The sequence below is a fragment of the Kwoniella botswanensis genome, chromosome 1, assembly GCF_036426115.1.
Source record: "Kwoniella botswanensis chromosome 1, complete sequence".
Lineage (NCBI taxonomy): Eukaryota > Fungi > Basidiomycota > Tremellomycetes > Tremellales > Cryptococcaceae > Kwoniella > Kwoniella botswanensis.
The window spans coordinates 8,815,866-8,833,481 of record NC_088599.1 but is presented as its reverse complement, the minus strand read 5'-3'; the positions used below and the strand labels follow the sequence as shown (position 1 = coordinate 8,833,481).

The following is a 17,616-nucleotide window of genomic DNA, read 5'->3' as shown; positions in this document are numbered from 1 at the left end:
GATGTATCGGTCATTGGTCAAAATCATTTGTATCTTTTGGCTTTTTTTTTGTTTTTCTGTTTCTCTGTTTTTCTTCGAAGCGATGGTTTTGCTATATAGAAATGGAAATGCAAATTGAATGAAAGTGTTAATATGCTCGATCAAGCAACCACAAGTGAAGCGCATTCGTTATATGACTTGTGCGGATCTCAGGCGTTCATAACCACGGCTAGCCTTGTTCTGTCTTCCTTTGCTGGACCAGAATGGGTTCGGGCGAGTAAAACTCAATTTCGATATCTCGTTTATCATATCATATTCGTACTTAAATGAAGTATTATACAAGATATTCAGGATTCTAGACTATCTATGTACTGTGCATTGTGGTGTGTAGTCTATCAGACCTACCATGCTCTCATGGCAGTCAAAGCGGTTGCTCTGAATCGGTTGAGTATATTGATTTCCTTCTTATCCCCTTCACTTGCACTACAATAAATACTGTTACGATCTATCTTTCGTAAGGAAAGGGTCTTCTGCGTACTTTGCGTAATCAGGCCTTGCCAAACCGTTCAAAGCTACTTTGACATCCGTTTGAATATCTTCTATCAATGCTTCTGCAAAATGAGATACATTAGATAACAATCAACCGTCAGTTTCAGTACCAGTGCCAGGAGATGGGTCGGTCGAATCGGAACTCACCTTTGGAGACGTAATCCAACTCTGGTCTTATGTATCCTAAAACTAGGACTGACATGTGATGACCGTAGAAATCAGCTTTGAAAGGATGCATTATGTGAACTTCCTGTTGTATGTCTTGAGCCATTAGCTTTTTGTTCTTTTGCATTCTTGAAATGAAAGAACTTAATACAATCACTCACAGCAGTTATCTTTTCATTTTTGAAATACGGATTCCATCCTACGGACATGACCATAGGCCAGATCTTTTCATCTTCCTTACTCCATCTCTGTGCATGTTGCTCAGGAGGATAGGGAGCAGTAATAGTAGGTATACTTTCCAACGCTTCTTTACTTAGTTCATGGGCGTCGGGATTGGGGGGTTTAGTAGGTTTCAAAGAAGGTGATGAAGGACCGGAATGGATGGGTGTAGGATAAGTAGAGGGTAGGGGAGTAGAGGAGGAAGGATGGATACGGGCGAAACCGTAGTAGATTCCTGTCATGTTGAGGGCGTTGAGTGGGTCGAGGGAAGTATCGGGGAGGTTGGCTATTGACGAAAGCCGGAGAGCAAGAATAGATTAGTCATTGTGAGAATGAGAAAAAAGCACGAAGTATGATCGATCAGCACATCATCAAATACCATCTCGCATCAAGATGGACAATAATATTCACCAGTAGGTATACCCAAAAACCTGGCACCTCTACCGAATCCTTTCGTCACTGTACCCTCCAACTTCATCGGATATGGATGTTCAGGTTGATCGGGACCCACGATGGTGGGTCGACTGGATCGTGAGACGGGCGCCATAGGTGCATTGGGAGGAGCAGGAGCGGGAGCTTGGGCTGCCATGATGTACAGACTAATGAATCGGATGAATAGGCGATACAAGATTGGGATGTCTGAAGATGGAAGTAGAAGAATGAAAGGTGATTTTGGTTTTGGTTGATAAGAAAGTTCGAGTCTACCAACATCATCACACCATACCTATACGTAGAGCTATACATAGTTTAATCACCGCCGGCTAACCGGGAGAAGACCGAGGCGGGCATCTCCACCGTGACGGGGATATTCGTCAAATCTCATCTCGGATATGATATGGACGTAATGAACGATGACAGTGATAACAAGGCCTAGCTTGCAGTCATATCAACATCGCAGTAGCCCATATAAGCAATGATGATGAGGTACCCTCCAATATGGAGATATCTGAATGGGGTGACTTACAGACCCATCTTCCGATCACTTCACACTCCCTCAACTATAACTCCGCCATTGTCATTACATTCCTCTTCACCGCTTATCCGACCACATGGTAATCCCTCTTCTGAGCACAGTCTAGCCAGGCCCGATGATTTTCTGTTCTGGCCAGATTTCTTCAGCATCGAAGAATGTAAGACCTTAGTAGACATGGCATTGTGGAAGCTTGACAGGGTAGATTCGTCATTGAAGAGAAGGAGGAAAGGTAAACAGTTATTGAAGGAGACTCAAGAGCAGGATGATATACAGAAGCTCTTTGACAGGGAATACGGGTTTGAAGAGGTATGTATAAACACGATATCACCTTGATATATCTGTGTCTCGAAACTGATTATCTCGCATCATGTTATATTAGGGTCATTATGATTCGGTGATTCATCATTACCGCGAAACTCTACTTTCCACCCTACCATCGAACTCTTCTTCACATCTAATAACCACATTATCCAAGCTATACGGGCTTCTACCTGACTTACCGAACTCAGAATTGGAGTCGAACTCGATACCGCCAGAAGGGACCATCACACACCTGTTGCACCTTTCACCGAAAGGCGAGATCTTACCTCACGTGGATAATCTGGAAGCGTCCGGTAAATATATCTGTGGGGTATCGTTAGGTGGAGAGAGGATATTGAGATTACGGGCAAAGGGAAAGAAAGAGGATGGATGGGATGTAAGGTTGAATAGTGGGAGTGTGTATCTACAGCGGTGAGTGATGCATGTAGAAGATAGTACACAGCAATTTTCTTGTGCTGATTGTGGAATTACACGATAGCGATTCGATCAGATACGAATATGAGCATTCGATCCTGCCGTATTCATCAGAGGGATCCGTATGGAATGGTGAGAAGTTGAATCAGGGTCATAGGATCAGTATAATGATAAGGGTGAGTCGAAATCGTCCGGCAAATCGTAGCTGAAGCTGATACGTGCACCATTTGTAGGACACACCAACGAAACCTGCTCAACTATAGATCATATAGAACGATATGAACCCTCAAATATACCTAGCATTGCGATATACCATGTTGTAAGCCGATATTAATTAAATGGATGTATCAAGTAAGACATTGGGCAAGAAATAGTCGATCTTCTTCTGAATCATTCCAGTACGTGCGATCAGATAGAACGTAGATGCATTCTCTTGACGAGATAGAACTTCCGATCGAGGTCGAGCTCGAAAGTGTCCCATGATGTAATATGGTCTTTCATATCTTCTTCTTGCGCTGGATTGAAGTATTGTTTACATACCATGGTTGATAATATAATTAATTATACAGGAAAACAATTTTATTCTTTTAAATCCCCAGCCCTAGTAGATCTTAACAGCTTATATAAGTCCTTCCCAGAGGCCCCATCGTGATCATGAGTACATGAGATCGATACCCTGCTCTGATAACATAAACACCCTTAAGGTCGATCTAAATAGCATGTTTCTTAAATTCACTTAAGGCTTGAACGTAATACGCTGTACTTGCTGTTGCCAACGCGCACACGGTCGCTGGAATAGGTAATCGAGTCTTGATTGTTCGTCTGTATATCCCACATGCGCAAATCAGTTCGGTACTCATGGGGTTGCAGGGGTGAAAAGGGCAAAAAGAGATGTGGTATGGAAATGAGGAATGGCAATTCACCTTAATGTAGGTATAACAAGGGCGATCGAGCTGGCTACAATTGTCAGGACATTAATCAGCTTGGCTCGGTGTGCTTCGTGCAGGGCCATCACAAGATCATCTTGAAGGGACTGCTCATGTGATGTTATTCCCTTGATCGACTCGGAATAAAAAAAAGCCAGCTAGTCCGAGATTTTACTCTATACTCTTTCCTCAAATTCCCACTCTGATTCTCAGAGACTCCCACTCACCCACTGCACCTTCGTACCCATACTCCATCCCATCCCTTATCCTCATACCAGACAACAACATCGCGCTACCCACTGCGAACGATCCGATGAGGGAAGGGGTAGAGCCGAACTTTGTGTAAGCGAATATACCGCCTAGAAGGGAAAATCCTGAGAGCTGGAAAGACAAGTGTCAATGATCAACATTCCGTACAGCATTGGACTAAATGCCAATCGTCACGAGGATTGTATATACAGTGTAATCGTGATTCCTGATATAGCTGATATTCGTATGATCTAACTTACCGTTGCTATTGGTTTATGAGACTACGTGAACCATGAGCGATGATTACTCGCCGTAAGGGGAAGAGTTGCGACACTTACCATTGTAGATGCTGAGTATGTGATAGTTGTCCAAGAGCGTGAAAGCTGTTGGTGGCTATTGATAATGATCTGTCGATATGGATCCTGTTGGCTTGAGACGCAAACGCAGAAGAACGAAGGAAGCCCAATGACATTCCATTCCTGCTGTCATAACAACGTCACCGTGAATCAACGGCTCAACGGTTGGACCGGTAACTCAGGACCGGTTTACTCGTTAATGTGGCACATGGCACTTTGGTAGAAGGGGTCGGGGGCATCAAATGGAGAAATGGAGACTCCATGGGCAGTCCCATTTTCGTTGTTGCTTGTGCATGTGGGTGTATGTCCATGTGCAAAGAAAATAGTCTTGTAGGCGCGTTGTTGAATAAGTAATGAGATATGATCATAAGAGTCTAGAACGACCTCATGGGGGAGGTGACGAAGGTGGCCTGCTGAGATTATCACCGTCGATCCAGTAACAGACAAGAATGATTGAATCGAATTGAATAGGCAGCCATGTTTCGTATCTAACTTTAATTTGTCTTTGCTGTCCGTCACGTAACATATCACTCCCCCTTGTTAACGATATGTCGATTCTCTGTATGTTCCTATTACTCTATGTGAAAGAGTAAGTGCTATCTGTACCTCTGAGAAATTGTTTATTCTCTCTGGATATCCGTATATATATATATAGATATATTTATGTATATATCCATTCAATCATACAATATTCGTATTCACGTATCTCCTCTCCCAGTCCCTTCTGCCTGTAAACTCCCGAAAACTGCTTACTCCTATAACCTCCATACCTCTCTCTCTCATTATCACTCTTCCCATACCGCCAATGTTCATCAACATATATTCCATAGCTCTCTTCTTTCTGTTCTCACTCACCTCAGTATCAAGCTTGAGTCTACCTCAAAGACCAGGTATGATATCTCCTCGTAAGTAACGCTGGCTTAATCTTTAATCAATCAATCACTCATTCCGATCACCGATCTTACCAAAGATGTCTGTGTTGATACGCATGAATGCATAGGAGAATTTCCAGTTAGGGCCAGCAGACCTCGTCAGGTTTATATAGCAGAAGAAGAAGTTCAAGGTCGATGTGAGTTAAATCTTCTGTCACATGTCATCCCATCTTTTTCAGCACTCCACGGTCGACGTCAACTTACTGAGTGACAGTAATGATATATGCTGACTGTATCGTGGTCCTATCAGACATACCAACAAGGACTTTCGATCCTTCTTCAATCAAGCGTAGGCATGCAGATGATGTCAATTTCGATCATTATGGTGAATCGATTTCAATATCTCACATGTCCGAAGTAGGCTGATGAATTGCATTTGATATCATCGATCGGCAGAAGAAGACGAAGATGAAAATGAGGATCTCATCTTACAACTTAGTCATAAGAATAAACGAGGGGTCATACCGAAAGTCGTCGAACTCTAAGCTCTGAATACTGTTCCTTTTTACCCAACTTCGGACTCGGACATCCAAGGACGTTTTCCCTTTCCCTCTCTCCCTCAATTTCTCTGATCGGCCGGACAATGAACTAATCTATCAAAGTAAAGTAATGTACTGTAGCTTTATCTCTAGAAATGATTTTGGTATTCCAGTTGTCAAATAAATCTACATAAATGTTTTGCAAACCGAAAATGAATGAGAATAATTCAATCGAAATGGTATATCATGCATTACACATTATGACAATAAGGATATCCTTCCAGCTTAATCCGTTCATCCATCCGTCCGTCAATCCTATGTATATTATGTGTATGATTAAGAATTGATTGCTTTTCAGCTCTTCAGCATTTCACAAAGGCTTAATCTTTCCCCTTTATGGACCCCGCTCTACTAGCATTCTTCGAAGCAGCCGTGGAAGTACCATTACCCTGCGACAATCCAGCTTCTTTGACTAAAGCAGCGAACAGCGACGTGTCCCTCTCTATCAATACTTCAGGTGTATCGTATTCGGCCACTCGGCCTTCTGACATTACGAGTACTCGATCGGAGTCCAAGATCGTATTGATACGATGTGCGATCTATTGCAAAATCAGGTTATCAACGAAACACGATCAAGACTTCAGATAAGGTCAACTGTTGTGACAGCTTAACTACTCACAGTGATCGTGGTTACTCCCTTGAAGTCCGGTCCTCTCAAAATATCTTGTACGGCCTCATCCGTCTCGAGATCGATGGAACTTGTAGCTTCGTCCAATACAAGAATTTTGGTCTTTCGAAGTAAGGCTCGTGCGAAGCAGACCAACTGCCTTTGGCCTGCACTCAAATCTACGTTGTAACAACAGAGTTGTCAGTCATTCATGTCTCCTCGGAGCAATCACGACGCTCGGATCATGGGATCTTGATTCAAGTCCAAGATTGCGCAACTCACTACTTCCACCCTCAGTGATCTCAGCATCCAACGAACCACCCATATTATTGGTGATATGATCTTTCAAGTGTGCTTGACCGAGTGCTTGCCAGATATCAGCGTCGGATGATACGTTGGTAGGATCGATGTTGTTCCTACCGTGCCACGAACAAGTCGGCCATTAGCTATTTTCGAATTTTGGTGTAGGGAGGGTGAATAATGAGAATTGAGACATACCTTAAACTACCTTCAAACAGTTGAGGATCTTGAGGAATGATCGACACGACACTTCTCAAATCGTGTAAACCGATCGTGGAAATATCAATCCCATCAATCAAGATCCGACCGCCCGCAGCTTCGAGTATTCGGAACAAAGCTAAGGTCAAGGAAGACTTTCCTGCTCCCGTACGACCCACAACTCCTACTCGCTCACCACCATTGATCTTGAAACTTACGTCTCGTAGACAGAGCTCGAGTTCAGGTCGGTATCGCATGGAGAAATTACTACGATCAACCGTCAGCTTATGCTTAATGGTTCAAATGGGGTGCAGAGCGCTCACTCGAATTCAATTGACCCTTGCTCCGGCCATTGAGATGAAGGTTTCTTATCTTCGATAAAGTCCGCAGCTTCGCTTGGTAAGTTTGCATATCCAAGGACACGTTCGACAGAGACGATATTCTGTTCCACTTCAGAAGCACTTCTGACGAGCCAATTCTATCACCAAAGTATACGTCAGCTACAACTTGACTCGAGATTGGGCTTGTACTTACCAGAGTACCAGTGACACTGATAGTGTAAGACATCAGCAGTCCGACCAATCCCGCGTCCACCGAATTATAGTTGATCAAAGCAGCGACGGATACAAGGGCAGTTGAGAACATCAAGCAACTCCCTAAGAATTCAAGTCTGACAGCTAACCATCTGTTGATGGTCATAGCGGGCATATAACAAGCTTGATTTCGATCGATACGAGCTTCGTTATTGGCGATGAATCGTGATTTTTGACCATATCCCTATAGAATAGAATGAATGGTCAGCCGGATAACATCTCCATGAGAAGTGTTAGATTGACTTACTCGAATGACGGGTAAACCAGATAGAGTTTCTCCGAAGAATGAGAAAATAGGTGATCGAGAAACAGCATCGAGTCGTTTCAACTCTCGTGAAGTCGCGAGGTAATACCTATTCATTCAGTCAAAATCAGCTCTGCGTATTGGATTGCTTCGACGACAGCTGAACAGCACAGACTCACCTCATGACCATCCTGTAGAGGAAACCTAATGGAACGAATACAAGGAGAACGAATGGAGCACCATACGCGATGACAGCGACGGTTCCAACAACTTGCGTGGTCTGAAATACAGAGTCAGCGGTGTTCTCATATTCACGGAATCCCAAACTCAATCGCACGAAGTTCAGAACTTACTGTTCTGAAGAACGAACCCAAAGCGAAAATGAGAACTTCATCAATGACGAATATATCCCTCGAGAACAAATTCAATATTCTACCGGTTGGGGTAAGTTCGAAGAAGCTCAATGGACTTCTCATCAAAGATCCAAAAGCTCTATCATGTAATTTCCTTCCTGAATTCAACGCAATGACTAATTTGAGCGTGGCGAAAGATACAACGTTAAGTATCGATCCTGATAATCCTACTACACCGTATATCGTGAGGTATCGAACAACGTCGGTGGTATCACTAGCACCAGTATTTCTCGATGCCCAAGATCTCAAAACGAAGTTCGATAAGATCCCTAAACCTTGACCTGCTAACATTGCTAATAAGAAAACGGCAACACCGATCTTTGATGCAGCTGAGATATAATCTCTGTATACTTCTCTCTTAACATTTCCTTTCTCGCTGTGTTCTTTAGGTTTGGCAGATTCCCTTAAATCCCTAATAGCATCTCGCTTAGCTTGTCTGATGGAAACCACGGAAGACCTTCTCATATTGGCAGTCGACATTCTTCGATAGGCCTTTCGTTTTCTCAATGAAGCTGAATCATCAATCGAAGCTTCTTCTTCCTTCTCATTGATCGATGACTCATCGTTATCTTCTTCAATGGCTGTAGGCGTTGTTGAACCGTCAGAACCTTCTTCATTTTTGGCGGATTGTTTACCTAATCCAGTTATGAGTTTGTACAGTTCCGATGAAGGGTTGTTCATAGCTTCGTCGTATTGTCCTCTTTCCAAGATGATACCTCGTCGGAGCATGATGATCTGATCGGCTTGGGGAAGGAAAGTGACAGCGTTGGTACAAAGGATACGAGCTTTGCCTTTGAGTAAACCATTCGGACCAATCACTTTATCGAAGATGTGCCGTCCGACGTGGGAGTCCACAGCGGCAAGTGGATCATCGAGCAAGTAGATATCGGCTCGAGCGTAGACAGCTCTAGCTAAACTGATACGAGCTTTTTGACCACCAGAGAGAGAAACACCCTTTTCACCGACTTCAGTCATATCTCCACTGGGCAAGACCGCCAAATCTTGTCGAAGAGCACAGGCATCCAGTACTTCTTGGTAGAAATCAGGGTCGAATCGATGACCGAAAACGATATTATCCTTCACTGTCGCAGATAAGATCCAAGAATTCTGACTGAAATAAGCAATTTCACCTCGAATAGTGACTGAACCATCTGATCGTGTCATTTCACCCAGCATCGAGCCTAACAACGACGATTTACCATCTCCAACTCTACCGATGATAGCGAACAATTCGCCTTTCTTGACTTCCAGATCGATATTTTCAAGTGTAGGTTGTTCAGCACCAGCAAGCCATTTGAACTCTCCATTCTTGATTGATACTACGATATCACCATTCTTGGGTCCACCTTGAGGGTCGTCAGAGGGTCTTATTACGGTTCTAGCATCTGGATCGAGCTCTTCACCGGATAAGAAATCTTCTAATCTACCCAAAGACACCGAAGCCTCGATGATACTGTTGATGATGTTGGCGAACATCGCCATGGGGAAAGAGAGAAGTTGGAATAATGAGATAGCAGGGAAGATGATTTCACTTGTCAAAGGCCTGCCACTAGTGAATGCGAAAGTCGCAAAAGTCGAGAAAGCGACGAGGAAAGGTGTTCCTTGCCAGATGAAGTTGACGAATGCGAAGTTGATACCGATTCTCTTGAGCATCTTCAATTCTTGATTGTTCCTTATATCGTAAATCTTATCGGCGAAGGATTTTTCCCATCCATACAACTTGATAGACTTGATGTTGTTCAAGATCTCGTTCATTGTTCTCGTACGGGTATCTTTGATCTTCATCATCTGTCTCTGATATCGCTTATTGATTCGATTCAAGATTGTGTTGGCAGGAAGACTGATAATCATGACTGCAACACCCATGAATGCTTGCCAGCCCACCAATCTATACAGAGAAATGAAGGCAATAACGATCTGTAAATAGAGGCCAGCGAATCAGCCTATGAATGTACAGCAGTACAACGCAACTCACCTGGAAAGGACCAGACCAGGCGATATGACCGTATTGACAGACATCACCAATCCTGACCGCATCGACACTTTGTAGATTGACTATATCACCAGTTGTTCTGCCTGATTTCTCGCCGTTACTGAGTACCAGAGATTTTCGGTAGATGAGAGTAACCAGACCACCTCTTATTCGCATCGCTGTTCCAGATCGTCAGGTTAATGTATATAAAACATGATTGAGTTACAAAATTACTCACTAGTTTCGAAACATCTTTGGAAATATTGGTGTAAGATCGCCGTAGCGACGTTCGCACTGATGAACATCAAGATACTGATCGCGAAACCAGCTATGGGCGGTTGAGGATGATCGGTGCCGTAACTCGAGACGAAACTGAGTAACAATCTAAGTAATTGAGGTTGAAGGAAATTGAGTATATCGTAACAACCTTTAAATAAACCGGCGAGCACGTAAGGTGTACCAAATGCCTTTACGATTGCAAAAGTCAATGAAGGTTTCTTCTTTTTACCATCTTTCACCATCTTGACTTGTTTTTCCCATGAACCTATCAACCTTTGAGATAACGATTCAGCAGAATCATCAGAAGGCAATGCCCACATATCTTCTTCACCTAAGAATTTCCTGGTTCCCAAAGAAAGCAATGGAGTCAACCATGAGAAAGTCAATTTCTCGTAGATGTTCGCAGTGGAGACTGGACTTTCAATATCTCCATGTTCATTTTTGGCGAATCCTACTCCATCGATGGCATCCACACCATTCAAGGCTTCTTCATCTTCCTCTTCATCTTCGTCAAGAGCAATCTTGCCTTTCTTCGACCACGGGGCTCGGAATTTCTTCCATCGTTTTTCGGGTGAATATAACTCGAAGATGAAATCGTTCATGCCCGCTACGATACTGAGGAACCAGAATGATTCTCTTGCGAGTATACATCTTCCAGGCAATGTATGAGTGAGTGATCCACTGAGATCACCGGTGATGATCATCGTTCGAAGTCGGACGAAGAAAATGAGCAAGTACGCTGGCCAGAATAGGAGTATCAGAGACGAGGATGTTCGAGAGGTATGATGGTTGAGATAGGTCAGGTGGATGAAGGTGACGGTGGTAAGGAGGAGTAGGGCATAGTGAACAGTCGATAGAATATGCTGTTGGATATGAGCGAAGGAGAGTCCAAGAGACACTAAGGCAAAGACAGCCGATGCTGAGAGGAGGTGCTATCAAAGGAGACGGAAAATCAGTCTTTGTCGATCGAGACAACATGTATATGGGACATGAAGGGGATACACACCAGTTTGAGAGTGCTTATCCTCTCATTCCTCTTGGTTCTATTCTGCCATATCAGACCACCTTGTTCTTGAGGTTTCTTCAGTCTCCTCGATATTCTGAAGATCTGAGCTGTTCCAATCAAGATGGCTATGACGAGGGGAGCAGGGAGTAAGACGGCATGCTCAAAGCATTGCGTGAGATCCAATTCTCTTTCTCTCGATACTACTTGAATGGGCCATGAACATCGGTAGACGGGCTCCGTGTGCGATTTGAGAGTTTCGAAGGGAGCCTGAAAGGCCATTTTGAGTGAGGGCGCAGTTGCTGATTAATCTAATTATAGAATGTAGCTGTATAAGAATGTATTAAAGATCCCTTTATACCAATACCCGTTCTATCCTTTACGATGCTCCCAGATAGCGACCAGACCACCAGCCAAGTCCGTATATCTGTCGAAAGAACAGAGGTAACAAAGATAAGGAGGAGGTTGATTGAAATGAAATCGAAAACGGAAAGATGCAATCGTGTGCACAGACAATCAGATCTTTTCACTCATTTACACTTGCAGTAACTTTCGGGTTTCGGCCTTCTCCACCTTCGACCTCCACTCCATCGACCCCCACCGGCCCGTATGACGCGAGGCAACGAAGAGACATTAGCGGGATCAAATGGATTGTAATGTCTGAATTGAGTTTGTAGTGTGAATTAGGGAATATACGCGTCTGCTTTCGACGTCATCGGATTTCTGTTACTCTGTGACCGCTCCACACAAATTTTGAAAGTGAGAAATGGGAAATGGCAGGTGACGATATATATATCATTACCCAAACCTAATGTTGACATCTGGACAAATCACCATCTCATCCCCCCACCTTCTTCAACCTCTGTCTCCATATCATAGTATACAATCATATCGGATCAGCCCCACTACCCATCTACAAGAGTGATACACAGAGATACATAAACATCCATACAACCGACCCGACCCTCTCAGACAATCACACTCAACACAACACACTCGCGATGCCCAAACGAGCCGCACCATCTACCTCATCCGCTCCATCCAGTAAGAAGGCCAAGCCCGCTTCCAATTCCAAGTCTACCACCACCACTCCTAAGGGCAAGGGAAAGAAAGCTGCTACTTCAACTACAACTGACTCGCCATTGGATACAGTCAAGCAAGTCGCTTCAGACTTGATCAACACCGTATCGGAAGTAGTCGACAATGCTGGTGATTTAATCTTAGACGATGGCAACACGCCTGCACCTGTATCCAAGGTGATTGAAGAGAACGTCGATGTTCCCAATTTGAAGAAGAAAGGTAAAGCAGCTAAATCAAAGGTATTGGAAGTTGCCGAAAATGCTGAGAAAAACATGGAAGATGTTGTAGAGGATAAAACAGGTTTAGATGTTAAAGCTACTAAAGCCAAAGCTGGAAAAGCCGCTAAAGCAGGTTCAAAGAAAGTTGAAGAAGTAGTAGAAGCCTCCAAGCCACTCAAAGGAAAAGCTGCCAAGGCTGCTGCTGCAGCTCAAGCCAAAGCTGAAGAGGCCGTCGGAGAGGTAGGAAAAGCTGCTAAAGATCCTAAGAATAGGAAAAAGGCTGAAGATTTTATGTCTACCGCTGAAGAGACTGTCAAGTCCGTTGCTGGTAAAGTAGGAGAAGTATTGGGTAACGTCGTCAATCAGTTTGGCGAAGCTTCAGGATTGTCAGCGGATCTAGGTCTCGAAGTAGAGAAGGGTAAAAAAGTAGCTGCGAAGAAAGGTAAACAAGTGAAAGAAGCTGCTGAAGAGGTTGCTCAAGATGCGAAGAAGACCGTTGGTAAGAAAGGTCAACAGCTCAAGAAGGACGCCGAGGAGGTAGCGGAAGAGGGTAAAAAGGTAGTCGGAAAGAAGGGAAAACAAGCTAAGGAAGTTGCTGAAGATACTGTCGAAGAAGGGAAGAAAGTTGCTGGAAAGAAGGGAAAGCAAGTTAAGGAAGCTGCCGAAGAGGTTGTAGAAGATGCTAAGAAGACTGCGGGCAAGAAAGGTCAACAAGCTAAAAAGGCCGCTGAAGAAACTGTTGAGGAGGGAAAGAAGGTAGCAGGTAAAAAGGGGAAACAAGCTGTAGAAGAGGTCAAAGAAACCACCAAGCGAAAGGCTAAGAACGCGACTGAAGCTGTTGAACCTACCGCCAAAAAGGCCAAAGCTGCTGTCGAACCTGTTGTAGCTAAGGGCAAGAAAGCCGCCAAAGTCGTTTCGGATGCTATGGATGTGGACGATGAAGAGGGATATGTTCATGGGTTCTCGTCATCTGATGGTGAAGGTGATTCATCAGATGATGAGTCGGATGACGACGATGAAGATCGAGCCGTTGCCGAGGCTGGCAAGAAAATCGATATGTCTTCTTTACCCATGGTTGCAAAGGATGATAAGTCCGTTCAAGCCAAATTGAAGAAAGCGGCAAAGAAAAAGGTGAGTACCGATTCTTCCGAAACGATCAAAAATCAATTCCCGACTGCTTAAGAAATCCTAATCTTGTATGAAATGAAATGATAGGACGATCCAAAAGGTACTCTATACTTGGGTAGAATACCTCACGGTTTCTACGAAGATCAGATGAAAAGTTATTTCTCCCAATTCGGTGATGTTACGAGATTGAGACTTGCGAGAAATAGAAAGGTCAGCTTGTCACTTTGGTCTTGATGGTGTATTGGATGATATGCTGATTGTTGTATGGGTAATAGACCGGAGCATCCAAACATTATGCCTACATTGAATTTTCATCTGCTTCCGTCGCTCAGATCGTAGCTGAGACAATGAACAATTATCTCTTGATGGGACATCTATTGAAATGCGAGGTGAGTGAAAAGCCGTCATATCGACAAACCTATATGATCTTGATTTTTGATTTTCGAATGATGCTTGATATCGATACTGATAATTCATGAACCCGCTTGAACAATAGGTTATTCCAGAAGATAAGGTCCATGAGAAATTATGGGTCGGAGCCAATAAGAAATTCCGAAAAATTCCCACCGCAAGAGTAGAAAAGCAAAAGCATGAGAAAGAACGAACGGACGAAGAGAAGGAGAAAGCCAACAAGAAATTGGTAAAGAAGGAAGAAGCTAGGAAGAGGAAGATTAAAGATTCAGGTATCGAATATGATTATCCAGGTCATGTAAGTTTTAGTCTCACATGATACATGATCTGCTATGCGTGAGGACACCTGCTGATCATGATTTTTGATGATACAGGAAGCTTAGTGTGCTGTTTTGGATAGTAAGAAGATGTGACGATTGATTTGGTCTAGTTGGATTGGATTGACTACTGAAGGATGGAAAAAGTCAAGAGTTGGTCTTTTACGTTATATATAAGTAACTTAATCATATACCCATAAGTCGATCTTGATCTTGAAATTTACAGTAACTTGCCAATGCAGAAATCATGTTCATGATCTTATTCACATTGTCATAAATTCCCAAAGAGGGTTCGTCGAGCATATCATGCAAGACTCGTAACTCAATCGATTTATGACCAATTCATGGGTGCAGCGTCCTGTCTCTATATGTAATTTCATTCAACAATATATATATATATATATATATATATGTATATATAAACCCCCACAAGTCACAAGAAGATTTCACCCTAGACCTTCACCTTCCTTACCTTCCTCACCTCCGTTATACCTATATCCTCCTTCTTTTACTTCCAGTAGTCAAAGTTCTCATTACTCTCCTCGATTCTCTCAATCTCTCTTGTTCTCTCTGAATAATCTCATCAAAGCTCAACTCGATCAACACAGGTTGATATTCCTCTCTTTCAAACCAGTCTCTCCATACGCCCACCAAGCCCTTCGCTCCTTGACCAGCGTGCCCACCACGTCTGGAAGAAGAAGAAAGGTTGGTACGTGGATGAATCCCCGATTTATCAAATTTGATTTGTTCTTCCGGATGAGTCTGGTTGAAAAGCTCCAGTTCCAATGCGTCTTTCTTATGTTTCAGAAGTTCTTCATGGATAGCCCATGTGATAAGAGGTACAGCTTCACCTGTCAGACCTAATTCTTTGACATACTGCTTGACGAACACTACTGGAGGTAAGGTGGATGAAAGATCCCATTCGATACGATCTCGTAAGATGTGAGTGTATATCTGTACGTCAAGCTGATGATTATGATAGTGAAAATCAGCATGACCGCAGGATTAAGAGGAAGTGACAGTTCACGTATATATAGGGCTATACTCACATTCACAATAATCCTACAATCAGCTTCTTCCCACACCTTCTCCTTCTCCTGCTCCACTTCTTGTTCCTGCTCTTCAACATCTTCTTGTTCCTGTCCTTTCTCCTCATCGCCGTTAACTTCCTTCTCCACATCTCCATTCCCGTTGACGTGAGGGATATCACCATTCAAAGGCGTTTCCGCTCCGTCTAACTCCTTTTGCCCATTCCCAGTATCTTCGTCATCTTCGGACCAAACCACATCATCTTCCGTTACATCTTCATTGGAAATATCAATCTCTACTGTATTTTGAGATTCTTCCAATTGGTTCTTGATAAGTTCCGATATCGTCGCGGCGTAAGTGTGGGGTATGGAAAGATCGTCGCAGAATGTCTGAGCGAATTGAATAGGTTCGATGAATGGTTCTGTGAAATGGTCAAGCCGTGTATTAGGCATCAGCAGGGACACGAACAAATACGTGTTGACCTGGACTAGTAATCCGTGACAAACACTCACCATTGATATTCCATAAGAATCTATCTTTTATCCTTATCCCTTGACTATTCGGATCATGACTCGGTATATCCAAATCTATCGTTATAGGTACCAATAATTCTGGTCTATCCGCTTCTTTCTCTAACAACTCTTCGGATCTACACGCATTCGTCACATCCACCATACCAATGTCAGCAGGCCGTGTTCGTCGGCGTCTCTTAAAATCCGATCTTGGAGGACAACTCACACATAATTATGTTTTGTTACTCTGGCCTTAGCGCTCCTAACTCTTTCAGCTGGTGTCCTATCCCCAAGCCAACTCCATCCTTTATCCATTTCTTCTCTTTTCCTCTTCGCCTTATTCGCCCTAGCCATCGACTGACTATCATACCCACCACCGTAGGTATTGTAGGTATCTCTCCTCGAAGAAGAATGTCTAGTCGTTCCTGGTCTCCGTCTCGATCCATAATTATCATCTTCAGGATCTGATGGAGGCTCCTCCATCTCCGATAATTCCTCTTCATCATCTTCATCGTCATCTTCTTCATCATCGTCCGAACCTTCTTCAGCATAATTCACTCTTCCTCTTCCTCCTCTTCTCGTCGAGCCAACCCCTACAGCACCAGATCTGGAGGGTAAGGGCGAATCATATCTCGGTGTAGAAGTTCCCGAACCTCCCCTGTGAGAATTGAATAATTCCTTTTCTTGTTCGGCATAAAACGCTTCTCGTTCCTTTGGCCCACCAGTGATATGTTCAGGTTGGACCAAGCTGGTTATACCTGTTCTGATCCTAGATGGATAGGTGGTATATAACGCCTGACTCGTAGGTGGCGTAGAGAGCGTAACGTCATATGTCTTTTGTCCAGGTGGTGCGGAGAAATAAGGTAATACCCCAGGAGGATAAGATTGGGGATGATAGTATATTGCAGGTTGAGGTTGAGGTTGAGGTTGTGCTTGGGCTGTGTAAGGGGCACGAGAGGGAGGTGGGACCGTACCATTCTGACGAGAAGAGTAATTCATAGAATTCGAATAGGCGTTGGAGGATCGGGTAGGGGTCGATTGAGGATACGTTGTTGAGGGACGGTAGGACGGCGCTGACACGGGTTGATAAGCTGTTTGAGGGGGATGAGCACGATAAGAAGTATCGGGATGAGGCGGCAAAGGTACGGGATGAAAGTTGCCAGTGAGATGAGGAGGTATGAATTGCGGATGAGGATGATGTCCGCCGACAAAGAGGGGTTGAGGTGGATATCCAGGTTGAGGTATGAAATTTGTTGGATGTGGTTGAACCATATGGATGTTGATAGGTAGTGGAGGAGGTGGATAAGGTTGAACATGGTTTGTCGATTTACGTGATGAAGTTGGGACAGTATTTGAAGGCCAACCGGGAGGTGGGAATGAGAATTCATGTTTTGATTTGGGTGGCATGATGAGTGAGGTGTCGTGAGTCGTGAGTAGGGGATAGGAGATATATACGTCAGCTTAGATGTGGATTGAGATGTTTACATATCTGAAAGTAGCAAAGATGCATGGTGATATGCAGATAGGAGGAGAATGACAAGTGACGTACGCTGATGATTCCTTGTGTTGTTACTGTTGTTTGTATGAAACAGGTTTGAATTTAAGTTTGGTATGGTGGGTATAGAGATGGGCTGTTGCTGTTGGTATTGGTGTTGTTGTGGCACGTACGATTGACGCGATGGTCTTTCGC

At 43.7% G+C, this 17,616-nt stretch overlaps 7 protein-coding genes across 7 annotated transcripts; 3 read left to right on the top strand and 4 right to left on the bottom strand.

Moving 5' to 3' along the window:
- Positions 1-477: 477 nt before the first annotated feature.
- L199_003319 (uncharacterized protein) lies at positions 478-1,501 on the bottom strand (the record flags this gene model as incomplete). The annotated part of the gene is made up of 4 exons (XM_064889052.1): positions 478-590; positions 676-778; positions 855-1,198; positions 1,324-1,501. 4 exons carry the CDS (start codon positions 1,499-1,501, stop codon positions 478-480), a joined length of 738 nt encoding a protein of 245 aa, XP_064745124.1.
- A 330-nt stretch (positions 1,502-1,831) lies between these two features.
- L199_003318 (uncharacterized protein) lies at positions 1,832-2,883 on the top strand (the record flags this gene model as incomplete). The annotated part of the gene is made up of 4 exons (XM_064889051.1): positions 1,832-2,191; positions 2,265-2,617; positions 2,685-2,796; positions 2,854-2,883. 4 exons carry the CDS (start codon positions 1,832-1,834, stop codon positions 2,881-2,883), a joined length of 855 nt encoding a protein of 284 aa, XP_064745123.1.
- Positions 2,884-3,330: 447 nt separating this feature from the next.
- L199_003317 (uncharacterized protein) lies at positions 3,331-4,136 on the bottom strand (the record flags this gene model as incomplete). The annotated part of the gene is made up of 5 exons (XM_064889050.1): positions 3,331-3,442; positions 3,544-3,577; positions 3,774-3,927; positions 4,056-4,076; positions 4,134-4,136. The coding sequence occupies 5 exons, from the start codon at positions 4,134-4,136 to the stop codon at positions 3,331-3,333; spliced, it is 324 nt and encodes a 107-aa protein (XP_064745122.1).
- Positions 4,137-4,956: 820 nt separating this feature from the next.
- L199_003316 (uncharacterized protein) lies at positions 4,957-5,568 on the top strand (the record flags this gene model as incomplete). Its single annotated transcript, XM_064889049.1, has 4 exons — positions 4,957-5,056; positions 5,152-5,220; positions 5,334-5,408; positions 5,480-5,568. The coding sequence occupies 4 exons, from the start codon at positions 4,957-4,959 to the stop codon at positions 5,566-5,568; spliced, it is 333 nt and encodes a 110-aa protein (XP_064745121.1).
- A 374-nt stretch (positions 5,569-5,942) lies between these two features.
- L199_003315 (uncharacterized protein) lies at positions 5,943-11,513 on the bottom strand (the record flags this gene model as incomplete). The annotated part of the gene is made up of 12 exons (XM_064889048.1): positions 5,943-6,161; positions 6,242-6,408; positions 6,512-6,645; positions 6,728-6,994; positions 7,051-7,205; positions 7,262-7,504; positions 7,568-7,673; positions 7,744-7,844; positions 7,918-9,894; positions 9,953-10,128; positions 10,188-11,160; positions 11,235-11,513. 12 exons carry the CDS (start codon positions 11,511-11,513, stop codon positions 5,943-5,945), a joined length of 4,797 nt encoding a protein of 1,598 aa, XP_064745120.1.
- A 719-nt stretch (positions 11,514-12,232) lies between these two features.
- On the top strand, positions 12,233-14,451 carry L199_003314 (uncharacterized protein; the record flags this gene model as incomplete). The annotated part of the gene is made up of 5 exons (XM_064889047.1): positions 12,233-13,660; positions 13,745-13,867; positions 13,933-14,046; positions 14,154-14,366; positions 14,443-14,451. The coding sequence occupies 5 exons, from the start codon at positions 12,233-12,235 to the stop codon at positions 14,449-14,451; spliced, it is 1,887 nt and encodes a 628-aa protein (XP_064745119.1).
- A 426-nt stretch (positions 14,452-14,877) lies between these two features.
- L199_003313 (uncharacterized protein) lies at positions 14,878-17,333 on the bottom strand (the record flags this gene model as incomplete). Its single annotated transcript, XM_064889046.1, has 4 exons — positions 14,878-15,351; positions 15,435-15,835; positions 15,927-16,063; positions 16,153-17,333. The coding sequence occupies 4 exons, from the start codon at positions 17,331-17,333 to the stop codon at positions 14,878-14,880; spliced, it is 2,193 nt and encodes a 730-aa protein (XP_064745118.1).
- Between the last annotated feature and the right edge of the window lie 283 nt (positions 17,334-17,616).